Source organism: Oryzias latipes, chromosome 5 (genome assembly GCF_002234675.1).
Source record: "Oryzias latipes chromosome 5, ASM223467v1".
Classification (NCBI taxonomy): Eukaryota; Metazoa; Chordata; class Actinopteri; order Beloniformes; family Adrianichthyidae; genus Oryzias; species Oryzias latipes.
In genome coordinates, this window is record NC_019863.2 from 32843532 (window position 1) to 32867031 (window position 23500).

The following is a 23500-nucleotide window of genomic DNA, read 5'->3' on the forward strand; positions in this document are numbered from 1 at the left end:
CTTTAAGTCTGGATTAACGGGTCTCCTGATGTAAGTGTGTCGAAGTAAAACACTGGACCATCGTAGACAGAACCTTTGATTCAGTTTGATTTAAATTTTGATTTCATTAACGTCCTCTTTAGAGCGGCACGTTTGAGCGGTTCATTCAACTTAACAGCAGAAACTGCTTGAACTGCTGGATTTTAAGTTTCAGGTCAGACTTGTCTTGAAAATGCAGAGATTTGTTTTTCACTGCATAAGTTAAAATAGCTGTTCTTGTCGACAGACGTGTTGGATTCTTGTGGTTTGATCATGTGTAGAAAATCTGGTTCATTTGCTCTGTCTGCCATCGAACAGAAATGTATTATGATGTATTCTGATCACAGAAAGCAGCATCTCTGCAAGCAGCTTCACACGGTTCAGGAAGTTTGTCACCATTATTAAAAAGAAGAGATGAAAACCGTCAACAAAGCAAATATAATGTCATAAACAGTAAACACAGAACATACAAGAAGACCACAAGATGGAAAACTGCATTCAGACGACTGAAGTCCCGCCGTCATGTGATGCGGTTTCACCTGAGACACGCGTGAAGTGAACAAACTGACGGACAAACCAAACAGTGAGTTTAGAAAAAGGACACAAAGGCTGGTAGAAATGAAATCCTAAAATAAAAAGCTCTTCCTCCTCGGCAGTCCGTTCCCACAGAGGAAGGTGAAAGGCCTCCACAACTCACATGCCCTCCAGTTTTCCTGATATCTGCTCCAAGACGAGGGAGCAAATACCACAAGGATCCAAGAAGACACATCTCAGGACACAATGTTCTGTCCTAGTGTCCAATAGCGAAAGCAGGAAGAGGACTGGACTGTGGAGATGTTACAGGATTTAGCCCCCAAAACGCCCTTCTGTCTTAAACCTGCACGAGACCATAGAGACCTTTCCAGGCGGGTCCGGTCAGAACTTATTGCCCCGGTGACCAAACAGAGTGGACTGACAGACAGAAAGAAAATAAAGACAAAACTGCTTTTTCAGTTAAAAACAAGACTGTTCTGTTTCTGTGGAGGAATTGAAATGAAACCAGACGTAGAGACCGTTAATGCTGATTATAACGATGCTCCTCAGTCCAGAAAGTTGGTTTCTCAAAGGAACAGGTCTCCTTTGTGCCACCAAATTAAAAGCATTTGACAGAGCAGCTCTCAATGATAACAGTGTTAGTATGAAACAACATTTTAGAAACAGCAACCACAGATAAATTCTCTGCTGAAAGAACTCCACGTCTGGACGCTCCACGTCTGGACGCTCCACGTCTGGACGCTCCACGTCTGGACGCTCCACGTCTGGACGCTCCACGTCTGGACGCTCCACGTCTGGACGCTCCACGTCTAAACGCTCCACGTCTGGCCGCACCACGTCTGGACGCTTCACGTCTGGCCGCTCCACGTCTGGCCGCTCCACGTCTGGCCGCTCCACGTCTGGCCGCTCCACGTCTGGCCTATCCACGTCTGGCCTATCCACGTCTGTACGCTCCACGTCTGGACGCTCCACGTCTGGACGCTCCACGTCTGGACGCTCCACATCTGGACGCTCCACGTCTGGCCTATCCACGTCTGGACGCTCCACGTCTGGACGCTCCACGTCTGGCCGCACCACGTCTGGACGCTCCACGTCTGGCCTATCCACGTCTGGACGCTCCACGTCTGGACGCTCCACGTCTGGACGCTCCACGTCTGGACGCTCCACGTCTGGACGCTCCACGTCTGGCCTATCCACGTCTGGACGCTCCACGTCTGGACGCTCCACGTCTGGCCGCACCACGTCTGGACGCTCCACGTCTGGCCGCTCCACGTCTGGACGCTCCACGTCTGGACGCTCCACGTCTGGCCGCTCCACGTCTGGCCGCTCCACGTCTGGCCTATCCACGTCTGGCCTATCCACGTCTGGACGCTCCACGTCTGGCCTATCCACGTCTGGCCGCTCCACGTCTGGACGCTCCACGTCTGGACGCTCCACGTCTGGCCTATCCACGTCTGGACGCTCCACGTCTGGACGCTCCACGTCTGGACGCTCCACGTCTGGACGCTCCACGTCTGGATGCTTCACGTCTGGACGCTCCACGTCTGCAATTACCTATACGAAGCCCATCGAGACGACTTATGTTGTTATTTTGAACTATACAAATAAGATTGAATTGAATTGCAACAGTTTTGGTGTTTGGTCTCAGAAGAGGAACCGACCTCTATCATATTCCTGCTGCTCCTGATTATGATTTCAACCATAAATGGAAACAGACCCCCCCCCCCCCCCCCCACTGTCATTTACACAAAATAGTGAAGTCTGAACCTCAAATTCAAACCACAGAATCCTGCAGAGTTCACAGGAGCTGTAAAACAAAAAAGACACCAAAAGGACAGAGAATTACAAAAACAATGTTTGGAAGTCATCATGTCTGTCTCCCCCCTTACACAGGGATGTCTGGAGCATCACGCTGCGGGGCGTCATGTGACCAGAGCGGCCTGATTCACGCAGAGGCAGACGTCCAGAACATTCAGGAACGTTTCTTCATTTGACTGAAACCTCATGGCCCACACAGCTCACTCTGAACCCCTTCAGCCTCTCTCCACATTAAGCTTCTCTGCTAAAACAATTAACCAGCCCCGCCCACTTTAACTACCCCCCCCCCCCAAAAAAAAAAAAAAAAAGCAGACAACAAAAGTTTCAGGTTTTCCTGAGGAACTGCTGTGTCAGTGTCCCACATCTCTGAAAAGGACAAAACCTTGTTTGGGTCAACAGACGGTTTTTGATAATCATGATTCCTTTTAGGTTGATGTTGATTCTTCGTTAAAACGTTGTAAAATGTTACGTTTGCAGAACCAAATAAACCTCAACTTCAACAGGAAGAGCCCCTCAGGTCCAAACATGCAGTCTTCATTCCTCTGAGTTTGTTTGATGCTTGATCCCATGATGCTGTTTTCTGGTCGTCAGCTCAGATCCAACGTTTGGTTCTGAAGTCAGAAAAGTGACGTCTTTCTGAAAGCTGTCCATCATCTTCCCTTTAGTCCGACTATTCCACAGTGGGCCAGCGCCCTCCCCGTTCCCATGAGAACAATCTGTGGTGGGGGCAGAAGCCAGTCCCTGTGTGACCTCTCTGCTCCCCCCACAGGACCAATTGGCTAACATCAAGTGAGCGGCGCAGCCTGCCAGAAAGGAGAAGGAGGAGGAGGAGGAGCATCACTGCTCCTCCTCCTCCTCAGAAGGAGCATCGCGGTCATGTCTCTGCCCCCCCCCCCCTCCCCCAGGCCACACATGGGTTTCAAACACTAAATGGACTCTAAGCTGCAGGTTCGGTTCTGAGGAGGATCCACCGGAGGAGCAGACGTTCAGCTTCTCTTCTGACTTCCTCCACTTTCCCTCCTCCTCCTCTCCTTCTTGCAGGAGTTACTCCTCTCCCTTTTCTGCCTCTTTCTCATGACTTCATCCCTCCTCTCTTTGTGTCTCAGCCTGCAAACAGAGGGGGCACTCTAATGGACCTCCCTCAGGTTTCCCGTCCCTCCACTCCTCCCTCTTCTTCACTGTCTTTTTCTCTCCTCCCCTTACCCCCCTCCTCCTGTCCCCTGCTCCTTCCTCCTCCTTTCCCCCCCAGATAAGAAGGGGGCAGAAGTGATTTTCTTCAGTCACTTCTGGAGTCACCAGAGGAGGCTGGAGGGAAAATCCTTCTTCACGTTTTCTTTTCATTTGGACTTTCAGAGAAAAAAGGATTGAATCCATTTCGTCCTCTTTACCCACAATCCTCTGCTGTTTCATCAGCTCTTCGTATCCTGCTTTGTTTCTTCAAACTGTGAGAAGAAGGACCAACATTTGACTGAACAGAGACATGAGCATCTTCATCTCCAGTGAGGGGGGGGCCGGAGTCCCTCAGGTGTCTTTGGTTTAATTGAACCGCCGTCATCAGGAAAGGTGAAGACATTGCAGCGTCAGTCCTCATGGTGGCTCCAAAGACTCTGGAGTCCTGCTGCTCCTAAGGCAGGGGAGGTCAGAGCTAACACCTACCTGAGATCCAGCGCCGACAGCAGGTTGGTCCTGCAGAGGAGAGTGCGCCATGAAGGGCCTCGGCCCGGCTCTGCTCCTCCTGCTGTGGAGCCTGGCGCTCCTCGCTCCTGCAGCCGCCGCAGAACGAGGAGGAGCTGGAAGGAGCCAGCGGAGAGGAGGTGGAGGAAGCTCAGAGAAGAGGAGGAGGTTCCATCGCATCCAACATGGCCACTGCAGCTACACCTTCCTTCTCCCAGAGCTGGACGGGTGTCAGGGCGGCGGCTCACCTGTGCAGGCGGAGCAGCACGGGAGCTCTGGCGGCGAGACCATTGTGGCACAGAGAGACTCGCCACCTGTGGACGGAGAGTGGTCCGCGCAGAAGCTGCAGCACCTGGAGAGCATCATGGAGAACAACACGCTGTGGCTGCAGAAGGTAAGAGGCTCCGCCTCCTGTCCTGACAGGAACGCAGAAAATTCCTGTTCAGACTCCCTGAGCAGGATGCTGGTGTTTCCATGAGCTGCTGACAGAAACTCAGTCCGTTTTCTAAACATCCAGAACCAAAAAGCTGTGAACGTGTGTGGAGCTCAGCAGCTGTTCTGGTTCTGATGCAGCGGTTTCTTCTTGGCTTTGGGGACAAAGTTTGGTCTGACCTCCAAAAGAGCGGCAGCTGCTTTCAATCAGGGAGAAGCAGTGAGTTCCTGCTGCTCTCCCAACAAACTATTGTTCTTTCTGAGCTAATCGGCACTTTCAGTGGAGTGTTGAATGTGCTGCACAAACATACTTTCTCCATGATCACACATCTTCTCTGCAAACAGTTTCTGCAGCAGAAATCCTTACTATGGATTAGGTGTCAGTCTTTAGCCGTGACATGCTTCGGCCTCAGGGCTCTGCGGCTCTCTGCTTCTGTTCTTCTGCTCCTCCGAGCATCGATTCCCAGGTTCACGGCAGAGTGACCCCATCGACCAAAGCCTCTTCCTTTGGTCTGCACACAGACGACAGGGAAGAAGCTGCAGAATATCTCACCGCTCTGTTCTTTAAAGGCTTTTCAGACTCCCACTAGCTTTATACATGAACTGATTTTGCCTCAAAGATTCTGAATGCTGCAGAAATGAGAACAATACCACCCTAAGGTCCATCTGTGTTTCACCTGAAAACGACAGAAAAATTATTTATTCATGACAGAATGTTGTTTATAATTTGTTAATTTTAGCATCTCAGCGTAAAACAAAGTCCTCATTTTACATCAATTGAACTTCAGGATCTGTAGATGTTCAAAGGTTCATTCATAAAATGACATCCTTGTTCAGAAACGGCGCGTGAACCCGGAGACCTCGCCGCTCTGCTGTTGAAGTTCCCTCATGACATAAACGCTTCAGAGTTACAGGTGGAGCCAATCAGCTTCCACTGACCCTCACAGGTGGTTTGGCCGAGACGTTTACGCCGGAGGCCCCTCCTGACACAACCCTGGATTTTATCCGGGCTGGGGACCGGCACAGGGAGACCCGGCCTTGGACCCCCTTGTCTCTACCATAGGCAGTAACAGGAGGGTCTGGACCCACATTGGATGAAGCTCATCGCTTACCCTGGGAATCGAACCCTCGATTTCCCATCAAACAGACTCTCATATATTTCATAGAGTTCCGGCTGTGCTTTTGCAGATGACATTGTCTTGTTGAGATAGTGAGGTTTTTAGATTCTCTTGCTTTTGCCTCTGTGGTTTCTCCTGGTCTTGAACAATGAAGTGTAAATATCTGTGCGGGACGCTTCCATCTCCTGCATTTCCTGCTGGAATCCGAGGAAATCTTTGTTTAAAAGCGAAACACAACAAACCAGCTGGGCTGCATCATCTCTCTGATCAACCCAAATGTGCAGCCAAACGGTCCAGGCTGAGCCGCGCTCGCCGCCCGTTGGTCAGGCCGTCTCCTCTCACAGGACACGCCCACTCTCCCAGAACAAACAGCTACTTCTCCTTCACGCTTTGACCCAAAAACAAAAGAGAGAGTCATTTTCTTGAACCAAACACATGCTGTTTACACAATCTGGGAAGATGCAGAAAATCTTTACGTTCATCTGATTTGGAAAAACAGTTGTAATGGGATTCAAATGAAAGCAAAACACAGCGAGTAATGGAGCAATCTTTATCCAGAAACAGCAATAAAGGCAATAATGCATGTTTTCTTTTCTGGCAAATTGACCATGCGGCTCATTTTTCTTCAAGCACGTCCTGACTGGATCTTGAAGCAATCAGAGCATTTTAGTGCCGTTCAGTCTGCCTCTCAGCTGAGCTCTGACATCTCTGAGCGTTTTCCTGGCAGGTGGCGCCGACATCATACAAACTGAACCTTCTCCTCAGAGGTTCTTCTTGTCCGTTCTGCTTCCACGAAGCGGGTTTCTTTCCTGACGACTGTTGGGAACATCAGAGGAGCCGAAAGCTTCAGACCCGGAGGAGAAAACTGATGAAGAACACGACTCCATTCCTGCTAATCTTCTCAGTTTCTGCATCGATTCCCTTCAATCATCAGAATCCAATGAAATGTGTCTGAATGTTTAGAAAGGTCCATTTTCAGAACCGCTAACCCTTAAATCAGAACTACGAAGTCGTCTGAAGTCACTAAAAGACCTTTCTTTGCTGTCCTGATCCTGGTTTGTTGGCTGATCCAGAAGATCTGATCCTCCAGGGATCTGGTTCAGGTCTACCAGCAGATGGAGAATTCAGGCTCCTCTGCCGTGAACTCTGACTGCTTCAGAGTTCAGTACCTGAAGGTCCAATGATCCAGTGATCCAGCCATGATTGGACCTTAGTGGGGGTCTCTGAGGGGGTCTCAGTGTGGTGCAGAGGTGGGGACTCTCATTGTAGGTGTAGGTGGGGATTGACACCTTGATCTGCTGGTTGAAGATGAGAGAAGAGGATTGAAAAGGAGGTGTTCATGTGGATCCGTTCTCAGTGGGTCCTAGTTGGAATGTTCTGGTGGGGGGTGGGGGGTTAACATGGTCAGTGAGGGTTTCCTGAACTCCTCCCCCTCAGGTTCCTGGATTCCTGTAGAACCTGATGTTTCTGTTCTCTGCATCGCTGTGGAGACTGAATCATCCTCCGGGGTCTGATTTGATTGATCCTCAGATGTTTGCAGCGTTTCCTCCAGAGTGTGAGAGCGTGTCGGTTTCATGGCGTCCGACCACGGCGTCCGACCACGGCGTCCGACCACGGCGTCTGACCACGGCGTCCGACCACGGCATCCTCACAGAAGCAGCATAGAGCTGCAGCTCCTGCAGAAACGGTCCTTAGATCACTGACATGTTTCAGTCTGCAAGAAATCTACACCTGGAAAAACCAGACAGTGACGGAACAAAACGTCTCTTTGAACACGAGGAGGACTCATGCAGATAATAAAGAGAAGGATTAGTGAAGGACAGGAGGTCAGAGTTCATGATTTCACCAATGGGAAACTCTGATGATGGTTGGGATAGGCTCCAACAACCCTCCATTCAGGTGAAGCAGGTGAAGCTGATGGGTGGGTCTGGATTACTCCCAAAGCTTGGATTCACGAGACAAAAGGGGAGGAGCTTAGATGAAGGTGCGGTCAGCTTCCACCGGAATCAGATTAACACAGAGTTTCATAAAGAAGCATCACAGCAACAGATAAACATGGAGGTGGTAGTGTGATGATGGGGCTGTTTTGCAGCATATGATTGATGAATTTGTAAAGGAACCATCTGTTGGTGACCTCAGCAGAGTGACAGAGCAGAAAAATGATCTGAAACCAGCAGCTCGGCCACCCCGGGACCACCAAAACAAACAAAACTCCAGTTCATGCCGGGAAATCCTCCAAAGTGGCTGGAATGAAACGATCCTGGCAGCGAACTCCGCCACAGACTCACTGCTGGTCATCACAAACACTTGCAGGTTTTACAGCCAACAGAAGGCCAGCAGCGCTTTCACACGCAGCGGCGGGCTGAACCCAAACGATGGAGAACCGGGGCTGAAGCCCAAAGTTCTGTGAAATATTCCTGAGCCCAGGATTCAGGTTTCATGTTGTTTTATGATGATTTGAACGCTGTCCTCCATTTCTCGCCTGGCTGAGCTGAAGCGTCTCTTCTTTCTTCCTGCTGACACAGCAGATGCTGCACGCGAGCGATGAAATCAGCCCCTCTTTCTGCACAAACAGTTATTACAATCAAGCATGTAAGAGGAAAATGATCCCCCACAGCAAGTTCAGGCCGGGGGTGTGGGTCATGTGTTTATAAAATCAGGCCAAACATTCACAAACTTCTGATGAGGGTCATCATTTCATTATTATTTAAGTAGAATACACATATTCATATCCTAATCATATTTCCAATATTTCCCAAACACTGCTTGATAATTCATAAACTCTGACAAAGTCAGTAAAACTCAGCTGTAAGCAGAAGACATGGAAACAAACCGCAGGCGGCCCGGCCATCGCTCGCCAGCTTCAGCTTCCAATATTGGTGAAATTTAGCGGTAAACAATTAGTTTAAGATGACAATAAATTGAAAACAGAAGGAGTGAAGCCGCTCTTTCATGCTGGTTCTCACGGATATGGCTTCCTCCTCCTCATCCTCATCACAGCAGAACCTCAGCTGTTGGAGTCTCTGTGGATGGAGGGCTTCGTGGAAAAACCCTCACCAGCATGACACATGTTGATTCTGCACAAAAACAATGTTTGAAAATGAAGCCAGCTTTAAATAAACGCGGCTCCCGCAAAGGGGCGGGGCCGTGACCCATTCCTAGTAGAGGTAAGGATGTGGAGGCGCTGAAGAACACGCTGATGATTGACGGGACCAAACCAATTCAAGCCGCGGCGGGAACCTTCCAACGGCAGAGGTGAGGGTTCAGTTTCAGGATTCACACCCACAACTCCCCTCACCCCTCCCCGGGGAGACGCACGTTCAGATGCTCTAGGCACAGATGCTCCAGGAGCGTCCTGACATCGTCCTCAGGAAAAAGAAACAGCTGACAGGAAATGAAAGGGAGTCCGCCAACACTCCTGCATTTACCACGACCGAACCAGAATCAGATGGCGAGGATTGGGAGCTCCTCAGAAAGTGACAGGCAGACCCGTCTAACAGTCTGACAGCGAGGTTTCGCCCCCACCTCAGAGGATCTGAGGAGCGCTCCGACGTCTCCCCAAAGACGGCTGCAGAGAAAATCCTCCTGCTCTACAGAAGAGGTCCGGTTTCAGGCCGGATCTGGTGGTGAAGGAAGCCAAAAGACAAGATTGGTGTCAGAAACCTGAACATTTAATCCACCTGACCATAAAGGAGTGAAAGGCAGACACTTAAATCCACCAATCAGGACAGGTGTGGCTGATAAACGACCTGAACCAGGTGTGACTGACGTGAGGAGAACAGAACATGACAGAAACCAAAGAAACATCCCAAAAATCCTCCGTACACCATCGTCACCGTCTTCATTTCTGACCACTTCAACCCAAGAAAAAACCCAAAAAGGACCTAAACTGAGCAGGAACTCAAAGAAAAGTGAATCTCTGTTAAACATTTAAAGATAGACTATTAACACAAACAGGAATTTATCAAATTCAGCAAAACAAATGTTGCCAAAGTTTTGTTTTTGCTTTAGGACAGACTTGGCTCCAGACAGCGGTGAGAGAGAGCAGACAATGACCCCCCCATAATGACCCCCCCCTGCAGCCCCTCCTGGTGCAGCAGGTGATGATGACCCATGAAAAGTGAGCCCGTCGGCGCCGCGTCCTCATCCGTCCTCCTGCAGTCGTCTAAAGGGGACAGACGCGAGCCGAAGGTCAGGACCTTCAGAGGACTGCTGCAGGTTTGATGAGCGGCACCTGACAGAGCCTCAGAGGGGGGGTGACAGAGCCTCAGAGGGGGGGTGACATCACATCCTAATGATGAGTTAAAAAGGAACCGCTCACAAAATGCTGCGGTTAAAGAAAGCTGATGGAAATCCCCAGATAGTGGAATCAGAACTGAAGTGCTGCTGCTTCTCACCTGCAGACAGAGCTGTGGCAGTGTGAGGGGCTCAGTGGGGGGAGACTGAGTGAGGGAGGGGGTTACTGTGCGTTTCAGCTAAAACTGAAATGAGTTTAGCTTAAACAGAAAGCTGGATGGGTGTGTGTGTGAGTGGGGGGGGGGGTCCTCACAGAAAGCAGCACGCTGCCTGTTTTCTTAAACTCCTTGGATAGAAGGTGGAGCACCGTCTAACCAGAATAGACCGCTGGCCAGAAAGTTCAGAATCTTTCAGTTGTGAAAGTGCGTCTTGCAGCCGTAGATGTGCAGAGATTGAACTTGTTGCTGCTGTGCTGGTTGTGTAACCTCTGGAAGAGCTGTGAGTCCATGTGTGCAGCACTAAAACATCAACGCTTCATTCCGACGGTCCTGATGAGAAGGGACCGTTTGGTGGGATTCTCTGATGTTCTGCTTTTCTGTGGGAGGAGTCCCCTTCAGGATTATAATCTGAGGAAATAAAACAATGTCTTTATCGAAACATTTCAATTCAGCGGCCCTCAGGAAACGCGGCGTTGGTTCAGATACATTCCTGTGCAAATGAAGCCTGAGATTCCTGCAGAAAACTGGAGGATTTGTGGATTTTAGCAGCTGAAGTAGATATGAGGGTCTTTCTGAAGAGACGTTAATCTGTCAGAGGGCTTCACTGAGTGCCAGAGCCTTCATCGTGCTGTGTGTGTGTGTGTGTGTGTCTGTACCCGCTGCTGTGTTTGTGAGAGCTGTAGTTACCACCCACACGCTCAAACCTCAGAGGACTCATGGGTCAGGTCCAGAGGGGGGGTCTGCAGCAGTGTCCCAGCAGGAGACGGAGTCCGCCCCCCGCCCCTCAGTCAGGGTCACTTACCACCAGATGATCGTGTCTTTTTTTAGGGCACAGCGGCTTTCCTGACGTCATTGGCGCTGAGGAAGCAGTCGACGGGACTCTGATCGTGTTGTGGGGACACGACCACGTCACTACAGTGAAAACGATGCAGTGACTTCTGGTTCAATCCCCTCACTACAGCATGACTGATGCGTAACACGGCTGGGATTTTTCTCCTTAAGTCAAATAATCGTCTTTGTAGTTAAATTATGACCAACATTACCAAACTACGGAATAAGCTGTTTATGTAAAGCAGATGTGTGATGGTGACCGACGGGCTGGTCCTGAGGTCTGCAGCGGAAAACTGGTTTTGGGATCAAAGCGAGCGGAAGACGCGTCATTTTCTGTGATAAAAACCCAACGCCAACAGGAGTCAAAGCAGCTCTTTGACTGCAGTTCACGCTGTGCACGACCAACCCAGAACCAGAACCGATTCTGTTTGATGAGATCAACCGTTTGTGGTTCTGCCAGCTTCTTCAGGCTCTTTGGTGTCTGACAGATCAGCAGCAGGATTAAAGCAGGTTAACATGCTACTGAGACGGCTCAACACGTTAGGAAAACAAACAGATCAGACAGATAATGACGGAAAAAAAGACAAATGCTTCACTACCGAATCCTCAGACTTTGGTTTCTGCATCCGGTCACTTAGTGTCTCAAAGACTGTTCTTGAACTTTTGGATTAAACTGTTCAGAAAAAGGGGCTAAAATGTACTTAAATAGTATTTCAGGGAGTTCTCCGTTTTCTTGCAGCAGCTGTGATGTTTTTTATGCAGCGAGAATTTTAGATTTTTTACTCAAACTTTCAAACTAAACCGGACTGATTCAAATCAAGGTGATGTGAGGCAGAAGAGCAGGAATCTTCATCTTCAGGAGGGGACCAGTCTGCATGTGAAGCTCACAGCAGACACAGAAGATGCAGACTAAGTCTAAATCTTTGTTTCAAAGTCCTGCATGGCTCCAGAACATCATCTCATGCATCCAAACTATAAAAATGCAAACATTTAGAGCAAACGAAGGAACAAAGACACCAAGCTGAAAGCCAGCAGATTCAGTTCTTCTGAATGTGGAACAGCATCCAACAACAACAGCATCCTCCCACTGAGTTTTAAAGAATGCTTCAGGAGTTCTGTAAAAATGGAAAAGCCCGATTCTCAGAGCGCTGCAGACTGCAGCGTCTCTGCAGGCTGCAGAACTGGCCTTTCAGATGATAAGAGATAACAAATGGCTCAGACTAAACACACAGCTGCCTTGTGTCCAACTGATGAGGCTAGGTTCCAGCAGAGTGACCCCAACCCCCCCGGATTCTGAGATTGTTCAGATTTTTCTCTGTATTTGTCTTTCTCATGCGGTCGCTGGTGGCAAACGCTGCCTTTCGGGCCTCAGGAAATCACAAATCAAACTTGTGATCCAGGTTCAGAAGTTTGAAGCGTCCATCAGCGAGAACTTCTGAACTCTGCGCCGACATTTCCCTGAAAACAAGCACCTGTCGCAGGATCCCTCCACCCTGAGAGAGACTTGTGCGGCCCCCCATGACTGCATTTACAGCTGCTGGAACGAAGGCATCGGCCGTCTCTGTGGCAGTCTGCGGTTTTCCACGCGGCGGGTTGGTCAGCAGCAGTAAGTGGGGTAGTTAACAGGGGGCTTGTTTAGCTTTCTGCCAAATGACTGACTTCAAATGGACCTGCGCCTGAGAGACCGAGAAAGGGAAACAGGAAAGCCTCTGTGGTCAGATCCCAGCCGGCCTATCAGCGCAGACGCGGCGCTTTGATGTGGTCAGAGGCCGCGTCTGCGCTGACGATAAGACGTCTGCAGAGGCCGAAGGAGAAAGGATGAAAGCTGCAGATCACCGTCGTATCTGATGAAGAAGAAACAAAGTCTTCCTCAGTGAACGGACGTTAACAGAACAGAAAGGATCAGAGTAAACCGCTGAACGAACCCATCAGCTGGAGCTCCTCATCCGGGCTCAGACCTCTGTCTGTCAAACGCTCCATGGAAGCAGGAAGCTGGTGATGTTTCACACGGTCACCTTTTAAAGGCCTATAAGCAGACGAGACAACTGCTGAAAATCTGTTTTCCAACAAACGGTCACGCCTGGACGTTTGGACAAAAGGTTCCTTTGATTCACCCAGCAGGATCCTTCTGGTCTGGAAAAGACTCCAGCCATGAAAGGGGCGGTTCCAAAACTTTCCAGGGTTTTGACTTCAGCCTTGATTACATGTGATCCGTGGGTGAAAGGTCATCAGTCACATGACTGATGTCACAACGTCCTCGCTCGTGTTCACGTTTCTGGAGTAAAGGGAACAGGGTTTAGACCCACCATGGAGCCCGAACAGGAACCTCATGAACCGCTGTCATACTGGATCTGCTCCGGATAAGCCGCCTCGAGACCTAAGAAAGCAGAAAAGCACATGGACCAGAATTCACTGATGATGGCAGATGTTCCATCCAGACAACAAATGAAAACACAAATGGATTTGATTCTGTATCAATCATTTAAACCGAAGGTTTGCCTCTTTTAGACGTTTCACCACTAATCCAAGCATCTTCATCAGATTGATGAGCAGAGAAATGTGTCGAGATGGAAGAGTTTAGGTCCAAATGTGAAGAGTTTAGGTCCAAATGTGAAGACTTTAGGTCCAAATGTGAAGACTTTAGGTCCAAATGTGAAGAGTTTAGGTCCAAATGTGAAGACTTTAGGTCCAAATGTGAAGAGTTTAGGTCCAAATGTGAAGACTTTAGGTCCAAATGTGAAGACTTTAGGTCCAAATGTGAAGACTTTAGGTCCAAATGTGAAGACTTTAGGTCCAAATGTGAAGAGTTTAGATCCAAATGTGAAGACTTTAGGTCCAAATGTGAAGACTTTAGGTCCAAATGTGAAGAGTTTAGGTCCAAATGTGAAGAGTTTAGGTCCAAATGTGAAGAGTTTAGGTCCAAATGTGAAGACTTTAGGTCCAAATATGAAGAGTTTAGGTCCAAATGTGAAGACTTTAGGTCCAAATGTGAAGACTTTAGGTCCAAATGTGAAGACTTTAGGTCCAAATGTGAAGAGTTTAGATCCAAATGTGAAGACTTTAGGTCCAAATGTGAAGACTTTAGGTCCAAATGTGAAGACTTTAGGTCCAAATGTGAAGACTTTAGATCCAAATGTGAAGACTTTAGGTCCAAATGTGAAGACTTTAGGTCCAAATGTGAAGTGTTTAGGTCCAAATGTGAAGACTTTAGGTCCAAATGTGAAGAGTTTAGATCCAAATGTGAAGACTTTAGGTCCAAATGTGAAGACTTTAGGTCCAAATGTGAAGACTTTAGGTCCAAATGTGAAGAGTTTAGATCCAAATGTGAAGACTTTAGGTCCAAACGTGAAGAGTTTAGATCCAAATGTGAAGACTTTAGGTCCAAATGTGAAGTGTTTAGGTCCAAATGTGAAGAGTTTAGGTCCAAATGTGAAGACTTTAGGTCCAAATGTGAAAACTTTAGGTCCAAATGTGAAGAGTTTAGGTCCAAATGTGAAGACTTTAGGTCCAAATGTGAAGAGTTTAGGTCCAAATGTGAAGAGTTTAGGTCCAAATGTGAAGACTTTAGGTCCAAATGTGAAGAGTTTAGGTCCAAATGTGAAGAGTTTAGATCCAAATGTGAAGACTTTAGGTCCAAATGTGAAGACTTTAGGTCCAAATGTGAAGAGTTTAGGTCCAAATGTGAAGACTTTAGGTCCAAATGTGAAGACTTTAGATCCAAATGTGAAGACTTTAGGTCCAAATGTGAAGACTTTAGGTCCAAATGTGAAGAGTTTAGATCCAAATATGAAGACTTTAGGTCCAAATGTGAAGACTTTAGGTCCAAATGTGAAGAGTTTAGGTCCAAATGTGAAGACTTTAGGTCCAAATGTGAAGACTTTAGGTCCAAATGTGAAGACTTTAGGTCCAAATGTGAAGACTTTAGATCCAAATGTGAAGACTTTAGGTCCAAATGTGAAGACTTTAGGTCCAAATGTGAAGACTTTAGGTCCAAATGTGAAGAGTTTAGATCCAAATGTGAAGACTTTAGGTCCAAATGTGAAGAGTTTAGGTCCAAATGTGAAGACTTTAGGTCCAAATGTGAAGAGTTTAGGTCCAAATGTGAAGACTTTAGGTCCAAATGTGAAGACTTTAGGTCCAAATGTGAAGACTTTAGGTCCAAATGTGAAGAGTTTAGGTCCAAATGTGAAGAGTTTAGATCCAAATGTGAAGACTTTAGGTCCAAATGTGAAGAGTTTAGGTCCAAATGTGAAGACTTTAGGTCCAAATGTGAAGAGTTTAGGTCCAAATGTGAAGACTTTAGGTCCAAATGTGAAGACTTTAGGTCCAAATGTGAAGACTTTAGGTCCAAATGTGAAGAGTTTAGGTCCAAATGTGAAGACTTTAGGTCCAAATGTGAAGAGTTTAGGATCCAAAATATGAAGACTTTAGGTCCAAATGTGAAGATCCAAATATGAAGACTTTAGGTCCAAATGTGAAGACTTTAGATCCAAATGTGAAGACTTTAGGTCCAAATGTGAAGACTTTAGGTCCAAATGTGAAGACTTTAGGTCCAAATGTGAAGACTTTAGGATCCAAATGTGAAGAGTTTAGGTCCAAATGTGAAGAGTTTAGATCCAAATGTGAAGACTTTAGGTCCAAATGTGAAGAGCTTTAGGTCCAAATGTGAAGACTTTAGGTCCAAATGTGAAGAGTTTAGGATCCAAATGTGAAGACTTTAGGTCCAAATGTGAAGACTTTTAGATCCAAATATGAAGACTTTAGGTCCAAATGTGAAGACTTTAGATCCAAATGTGAAGAGTTAAGTCCAAATGTGAAGACTTTAGGTCCAAATGTGAAGACTTTAGGTCCAAATGTGAAGACTTTAGGTCCAAATGTGAAGACTTTTAGGTCCAAATGTGAAGAGTTTAGGTCCCAAATGTGAAGACTTTTAGGTCCAAATGTGAAGACTTTAGGTCCAAATGTGAAGACTTTAGGTCCAAATGTGAAGACTTTAGGTCCAAATGTGAAGACTTTAGGTCCAAATGTGAAGACTTTAGGTCCAAATGTGAAGAGTTTAGGTCCAAATGTGAAGACTTTAGGTCCAAATGTGAAGTGTTTAGGTCCAAATGTGAAGAGTTTAGGTCCAAATGTGAAGACTTTAGGTCCAAATGTGAAGACTTTAGGTCCAAATGTGAAGACTTTAGGTCCAAATGTGAAGACTTTAGGTCCAAATGTGAAGACTTTAGGTCCAAATGTGAAGAGTTTAGGTCCAAATGTGAAGACTTTAGGTCCAAATGTGAAGACTTTAGGTCCAAATGTGAAGAGTTTAGGTCCAAATGTGAAGAGTTTAGATCCAAATATGAAGACTTTAGGTCCAAATGTGAAGAGTTTAGATCCAAATGTGAAGACTTTAGGTCCAAATGTGAAGAGTTTAGATCCAAATGTGAAGACTTTAGGTCCAAATGTGAAGTGTTTAGGTCCAAATGTGAAGAGTTTAGGTCCAAATGTGAAGAGTTTAGGTCCAAAAGTGAAGACTTTAGGTCCAAATGCGAAGACTTTAGGTCCAAATGTGAAGACTTTAGGTCCAAATGTGAAAACTTTAGGTCCAAATGTGAAGAGTTTAGGTCCAAATGTGAAGACTTTAGGTCCAAATATGAAGAGTTTAGGTCCAAATGTGAAGACTTTAGGTCCAAATGTGAAGAGTTTAGATCCAAATATGAAGACTTTAGGTCCAAATGTGAAGAGTTTAGATCCAAATGTGAAGAGTTTAGGTCCAAATGTGAAGAGTTTAGGTCCAAATGTGAAGACTTTAGGTCCAAATGTGAAGAGTTTAGGTCCAAATGTGAAGAGTTTAGGTCCAAATGTGAAGACTTTAGGTCCAAATGTGAAGAGTTTAGATCCAAATATGAAGACTTTAGGTCCAAATGCGAAGACTTTAGGTCCAAATGTGAAGACTTTAGGTCCAAATGTGAAGACTTTAGGTCCAAATGTGAAGACTTTAGGTCCAAATGTGAAGACTTTAGGTCCAAATGTGAAGAGTTTAGGTCCAAATGTGAAGACTTTAGGTCCAAATGTGAAGACTTTAGGTCCAAATGCGAAGACTTTAGGTCCAAATGTGAAGACTTTAGGTCCAAATGTGAAGAGTTTAGGTCCAAATGTGAAGAGTTTAGATCCAAATGTGAAGACTTTAGGTCCAAATTGAAGATTTAGGTCCAAATGTGAAGACTTTAGGTCCAAATGTGAAACTTTAGGTCCAAATGTGAAGACTTTAGGTCCAAATGTGAAGACTTTAGGTCCAAATGTGAAGAGTTTAGGTCCAAATGTGAAGACTTTAGGTCCAAATGTGAAGATTTAGTCCAAATGTGAAGACTTTAGGTCCAAATGTGAAGACTTTAGGTCCAAATGTGAAGACTTTAGGTCCAAATGTGAAGAGTTTAGGTCCAAATGTGAAGAGTTTAGTCCAAATGTGAAGACTTTTAGGTCCAAATGTGAAGACTTTAGGTCCAAATGTGAAGACTTTAGGTCCAAATGTGAAGACTTTAGGTCCAAATGTGAAGAGTTTAGATCCAAATGTGAAGACTTTAGGTCCAAATGTGAGACTTTAGGTCCAAATGTGAAGACTTTTAGGTCCAAATGTGAAGACTTTAGGTCCAAATGTGAAGAGTTTAGATCCAAATGTGAAGACTTTAGGTCCAAATGTGAAGAGTTTAGTCCAAATGTGAGACTTTAGGATCCAAATGTGAAGACTTTAGGTCCAAATGTGAAGAGTTTAGATCCAAATGTGAAGACTTTAGGTCCAAATGTGAAGTTGTAGTTTAGGTCCAAATGTGAAGAGTTTAGGTCCAAATGTGAAGACTTTAGGTCCAAATGTGAAGACTTTAGGTCCCAAATGGTGTTGAAGAGTTTAGAGGTCCAAATGTGAAGACTTTAGGTCCAAATTGTGAAGACTTTAGTCCAAATGTGAAGACTTTAGGTCAAATGTGGAAGACTTTAGTATGTGAAGGTAGGCCAAATGTGAAGAGTTTAGATCCAAATTGAAGACTTTAGTATGGTTTACCAAATGTGAAGACTTTAGGTCCAAATGTGAAGACTTTAGGTCCAAATGTTGAAGAGTTTAGGTCAAATGTGAGAGAGTTTAGCGTCCAAATGTGAAGGATTTAGGTCCAAATGTGAAGATTTAGGTCCAAATGTGAAGATTTAGGTCCAAATGTGAAGACTTTAGGTCCAAATGTGAAGACTTTAGGTCCAAATGTGAAGACTTTAGGTCCAAATGTGAAGACTTTAGGTCCAAATGTGAGACTTTAGGTCCAAATGTGAAGACTTTAGGTCCAAATGTGAAGAGTTTAGGTCCAAATGTGAAGACTTTAGGTCCAAATGTGAAGACTTTAGGTCCAAATGTGAAGACTTTAGGTCCAAATGTGAAGAGTTTAGGTCCAAATGTGAAGACTTTAGGTCCAAATGTGAAGAGTTTAGGTCCAAATGTGAAGATTTAGGTCCAAATGTGAAGACTTTAGGTCCAAATGTGAAGAGTTTAGGTCCAAATGTGAAGACTTTAGGTCCAAATGTGAAGACTTTAGGTCCAAATGTGAAGACTTTAGGTCCAAATGTGAAGACTTTAGGTCCAAATGTGAAGACTTTAGGTCCAAATGTGAAGATTTAGGTCCAAATGTGAAGACTTTAGGTCCAAATGTGAAGACTTTAGGTCCAAATGTGAAGAGTTTAGGTCCAAATGTGAAGATTTAGGTCCAAATGTGAAGACTTTAGGTCCAAATGTGAAGATTTAGGTCCAAATGTGAAGACTTTAGGTCCAAATGTGAAGACTTTAGGTCCAAATGTGAAGACTTTAGGTCCAAATGTGAAGACTTTAGGTCCAAATGTGAAGAGTTTAGGTCCAAATGTGAAGACTTTAGGTCCAAATGTGAAGATTTAGGTCCAAATGTGAAGATTTAGGTCCAAATGTGAAGACTTTAGGTCCAAATGTGAAGACTTTAGGTCCAAATGTGAAGACTTTAGGTCCAAATGTGAAGACTTTAGGTCCAAATGTGAAGACTTTAGGTCCAAATGTGAAGACTTTAGGTCCAAATGTGAAGACTTTAGGTCCAAATGTGAAGACTTTAGTCCAAATGTGAAGACTTTAGGTCCAAATGTGAAGACTTTAGGTCCAAATGTGAAGACTTTAGGTCCAAATGTGAAGACTTTAGGTCCAAATGTGAAGAGTTTAGGTCCAAATGTGAAGACTTTAGGTCCAAATGTGAAGATTTAGGTCCAAATGTGAAGACTTTAGGTCCAAATGTGAAGATTTAGGTCCAAATGTGAAGAGTTTAGGTCCAAATGTGAAGACTTTAGGTCCAAATGTGAAGACTTTAGGTCCAAATGTGAAGACTTTAGGTCCAAATGTGAAGACTTTAGGTCCAAATGTGAAGACTTTAGGTCCAAATGTGAAGATTTAGGTCCAAATGTGAAGACTTTAGGTCCAAATGTGAAGACTTTAGGTCCAAATGTGAAGACTTTAGGTCCAAATGTGAAGATTTAGGTCCAAATGTGAAGAGTTTAGGTCCAAATGTGAAGACTTTAGGTCCAAATGTGAAGATTTAGTCCAAATGTGAAGACTTTAGGTCCAAATGTGAAGATGTTTAGGTCCAAATGTGAAGATTTAGGTCCAAATGTGAAGACTTTAGGTCCAAATGTGAAGATTTAGGTCCAAATGTGAAGATTTAGGTCCAAATGTGAAGATTTAGGTCCAAATGTGAAGATTTAGGTCCAAATGTGAAGACTTTAGGTCCAAATGTGAAGACTTTAGGTCCAAATGTGAAGACTTTAGGTCCAAATGTGAAGACTTTAGGTCCAAATGTGAAGATTTAGGTCCAAATGTGAAGACTTTAGGTCCAAATGTGAAGAGTTTAGGTCCAAATGTGAAGAGTTTAGGTCCAAATGTGAAGACTTTAGGTCCAAATGTGAAGACTTTAGGTCCAAATGTGAAGACTTTAGGTCCAAATGTGAAGACTTTAGGTCCAAATGTGAAGACTTTAGGTCCAAATGTGAAGAGTTTAGGTCCAAATGTGAAGACTTTAGGTCCAAATGTGAAGACTTTAGGTCCAAATGTGAAGATTTAGGTCCAAATGTGAAGACTTTAGTCCAAATGTGAAGACTTTAGGTCCAAATGTGAAGACTTTAGGTCCAAATGTGAAGAGTTTAGGTCCAAATGTGAAGACTTTAGGTCCAAATGTGAAGACTTTAGGTCCAAATGTGAAGACTTTAGGTCCAAATGTGAAGACTTTAGGTCCAAATGTGAAGAGTTTAGGTCCAAATGTGAAGACTTTAGGTCCAAATGTGAAGACTTTAGGTCCAAATGTGAAGAGTTTAGGTCCAAATGTGAAGACTTTAGGTCCAAATGTGAAGACTTTAGGTCCAAATGTGAAGACTTTAGGTCCAAATGTGAAGACTTTAGGTCCAAATGTGAAGACTTTAGGTCCAAATGTGAAGACTTTAGGTCCAAATGTGAAGACTTTAGGTCCAAATGTGAAGACTTTAGTCCAAATGTGAAGACTTTAGGTCCAAATGTGAAGACTTTAGGTCCAAATGTGAAGACTTTAGGTCCAAATGTGAAGACTTTAGGTCCAAATGTGAAGAGTTTAGGTCCAAATGTGAAGACTTTAGGTCCAAATGTGAAGACTTTAGGTCCAAATGTGAAGACTTTAGGTCCAAATGTGAAGATTTAGGTCCAAATGTGAAGAGTTTAGTCCAAATGTGAAGACTTTAGGTCCAAATGTGAAGACTTTAGGTCCAAATGTGAAGATTTAGTCCAAATGTGAAGATTTAGGTCCAAATGTGAAGACTTTAGGTCCAAATGTGAAGAGTTTAGGTCCAAATGTGAAGACTTTAGGTCCAAATGTGAAGACTTTAGGTCCAAATGTGAAGACTTTAGGTCCAAATGTGAAGACTTTAGGTCCAAATGTGAAGAGTTTAGGTCCAAATGTGAAGACTTTAGGTCCAAATGTGAAGACTTTAGGTCCAAATGTGAAGACTTTAGGTCCAAATGTGAAGACTTTAGGTCCAAATGTGAAGAGTTTAGGTCCAAATGTGAAGACTTTAGGTCCAAATGTGAAGAGTTTAGGTCCAAATGTGAAGACTTTAGGTCCAAATGTGAAGAGTTAAGTCCAAATGTGAAGACTTTAGGTCCAAATGTGAAGACTTTAGGTCCAAATGTGAAGATTTAGGTCCAAATGTGAAGACTTTAGGTCCAAATGTGAAGACTTTAGGTCCAAATGTGAAGACTTTAGGTCCAAATGTGAAGACTTTAGGTCCAAATGTGAAGAGTTTAGGTCCAAATGTGAAGACTTTAGGTCCAAATGTGAAGAATTTAGGTCCAAATGTGAAGAGTTTAGGTCCAAATGTGAAGACTTTAGGTCCAAAGTGAAGACTTTAGGTCCAAATGTGAAGACTTTAGGTCCAAATGTGAAGACTTTAGGTCCAAATGTGAAGACTTTAGGTCCAAATGTGAAGAGTTTAGGTCCAAATGTGAAGACTTTAGGTCCAAATGTGAAGACTTTAGGTCCAAATGTGAAGACTTTAGGTCCAAATGTGAAGACTTTAGGTCCAAATGTGAAGACTTTAGGTCCAAATGTGAAGACTTTAGGTCCAAATGTGAAGAGTTTAGGTCCAAATGTGAAGACTTTAGGTCCAAATGTGAAGACTTTAGGTCCAAATGTGAAGACTTTAGGTCCAAATGTGAAGTTTAGGTCCAAATGTGAAGACTTTAGGTCCAAATGTGAAGACTTTAGGTCCAAATGTGAAGACTTTAGGTCCAAATGTGAAGAGTTTAGGTCCAAATGTGAAGAGTTAAGTCCAAATGTGAAGACTTTAGGTCCAAATGTGAAGACTTTAGGTCCAAATGTGAAGACTTTAGGTCCAAATGTGAAGACTTTAGGTCCAAATGTGAAGAGTTTAGGTCCAAATGTGAAGACTTTAGGTCCAAATGTGAAGACTTTAGGTCCAAATGTGAAGACTTTAGGTCCAAATGTGAAGACTTTAGGTCCAAATGTGAAGACTTTAGGTCCAAATGTGAAGATTTAGGCCAAATGAAGACTTTAGGTCCAAATGTGAAGACTTTAGGTCCAAATGTGAAGACTTTAGGTCCAAATGTGAAGACTTTAGGTCCAAATGTGAAGACTTTAGGTCCAAATGTGAAGACTTTAGGTCCAAATGTGAAGATTTAGGTCCAAATGTGAAGAGTTTAGTCCAAATGTGAAGATTTAGGTCCAAATGTGAAGATTTAGGTCCAAATGTGAAGACTTTAGGTCCAAATGTGAAGATTTAGGTCCAAATGTGAAGACTTTAGGTCCAAATGTGAAGAGTTTAGGTCCAAATTGAAGACTTTAGGTCCAAATGTGAAGACTTTAGGTCCAAATGTGAAGATTTAGGTCCAAATGTGAAGACTTTAGGTCCAAATGTGAAGATTTAGGTCCAAATGTGAAGACTTTAGGTCCAAATGTGAAGACTTTAGGTCCAAATGTGAAGACTTTAGGTCCAAATGTGAAGATTTAGGTCCAAATGTGAAGACTTTAGGTCCAAATGTGAAGACTTTAGTCCAAATGTGAAGACTTTAGGTCCAAATGTGAAGCTTTAGGTCCAAATGTGAAGACTTTAGGTCCAAATGTGAAGACTTTAGGTCCAAATGTGAAGACTTTAGGTCCAAATGTGAAGATTTAGGTCCAAAGTGAAGACTTTAGGTCCAAATGTGAAGAGTTTAGGTCCAAATGTGAAGATTTAGGTCCAAATGTGAAGACTTTAGGTCCAAATGTGAAGACTTTAGTCCAAATGTGAAGACTTTAGGTCCAAATGTGAAGACTTTAGTCCAAATGTGAAGACTTTAGGTCCAAATGTGAAGACTTTAGGTCCAAATGTGAAGATTTAGGTCCAAATGTGAAGACTTTAGGTCCAAATGTGAAGACTTTGTCCAAATGTGAAGACTTTAGGTCCAAATGTGAAGACTTTAGGTCCAAATGTGAAGACTTTAGGTCCAAATGTGAAGATTTAGGTCCAAATGTGAAGATTTAGGTCCAAATGTGAAGACTTTAGGTCCAAATGTGAAGACTTTAGGTCCAAATGTGAAGACTTTAGGTCAATGTGAAGAGTTTAGGTCCAAATGTGAAGAGTTTAGGTCCAAATGTGGAAGAGTTTAGGATCCCAAATGTGAAGACTTTAGGTCCAAATATGTAAGGAGACTTTAGGTCCAAATGTGAAGGAGTATTAGCTGGTCCAAATGTGAAGAGTTTAGGTCCAAATGTGAAGGACTTTAGGTCCAAATGTGAAGACTTTAGGTCCAAATGTGAAGACTTTAGGTCCAAATGTGAAGACTTTAGTCCAAATGTGAAGACTTTAGGTCCAAATGTGAAGAGTTTAGGTCCAAAGTGAAGACTTTAGGTCCAAATGTGAAGATTTAGGTCCAAATGTGAAGACTTTAGGTCCAAAGTGAAGACTTTAGGTCCAAATGTGAAGACTTTAGGTCCAAATGTGAAGACTTTAGGTCCAAATGTGAAGATTTAGGTCCAAATGTGAAGACTTTAGGTCCAAATGTGAAGATTTAGGTCCAAATGTGAAGATTTGGTCCAAAGTGAAGATTTAGGTCCAAATGTGAAG

The 23500-nt window shown here is 44.4% G+C and overlaps 2 protein-coding genes across 3 annotated transcripts in view; one reads left to right on the top strand and one right to left on the bottom strand.

Moving 5' to 3' along the window:
- Positions 1 to 437: 437 nt before the first annotated feature.
- On the bottom strand, positions 438 to 4077 carry LOC105357816. The gene is made up of 3 exons (XM_023954674.1): positions 4027 to 4077; positions 2355 to 2359; positions 438 to 2073 (listed from the first exon to the last, which is right to left on the bottom strand). The coding sequence occupies exons 1-3, from the start codon at positions 4075 to 4077 to the stop codon at positions 1401 to 1403; spliced, it is 729 nt and encodes a 242-aa protein (XP_023810442.1). The 3' UTR covers positions 438 to 1400.
- LOC101171463 (angiopoietin-1) overlaps positions 3356 to 23500 on the top strand; it is a 65081-nt gene continuing 44936 nt past the window's right edge. The window contains exon 1 of one of the 2 annotated variants that reach the window (XM_023955353.1): positions 3356 to 4438. In XM_023955353.1, the coding sequence (XP_023811121.1) occupies positions 4076 to 4438 (363 nt within the window). In that variant the 5' untranslated portion in view covers positions 3356 to 4075. The remainder of the gene's footprint in view (positions 4439 to 23500) is intronic. The other variant, XM_023955354.1, reaches the window with a different exon arrangement.

What these genes read in the sequence shown, in the direction of transcription:
- LOC105357816 (XM_023954674.1), bottom strand. Translation starts at nt 4,077, where the DNA reads ATGGCGCACTCTCCTCTGCAGGACCAACCTGCTGTCGGCGCTGGATCT.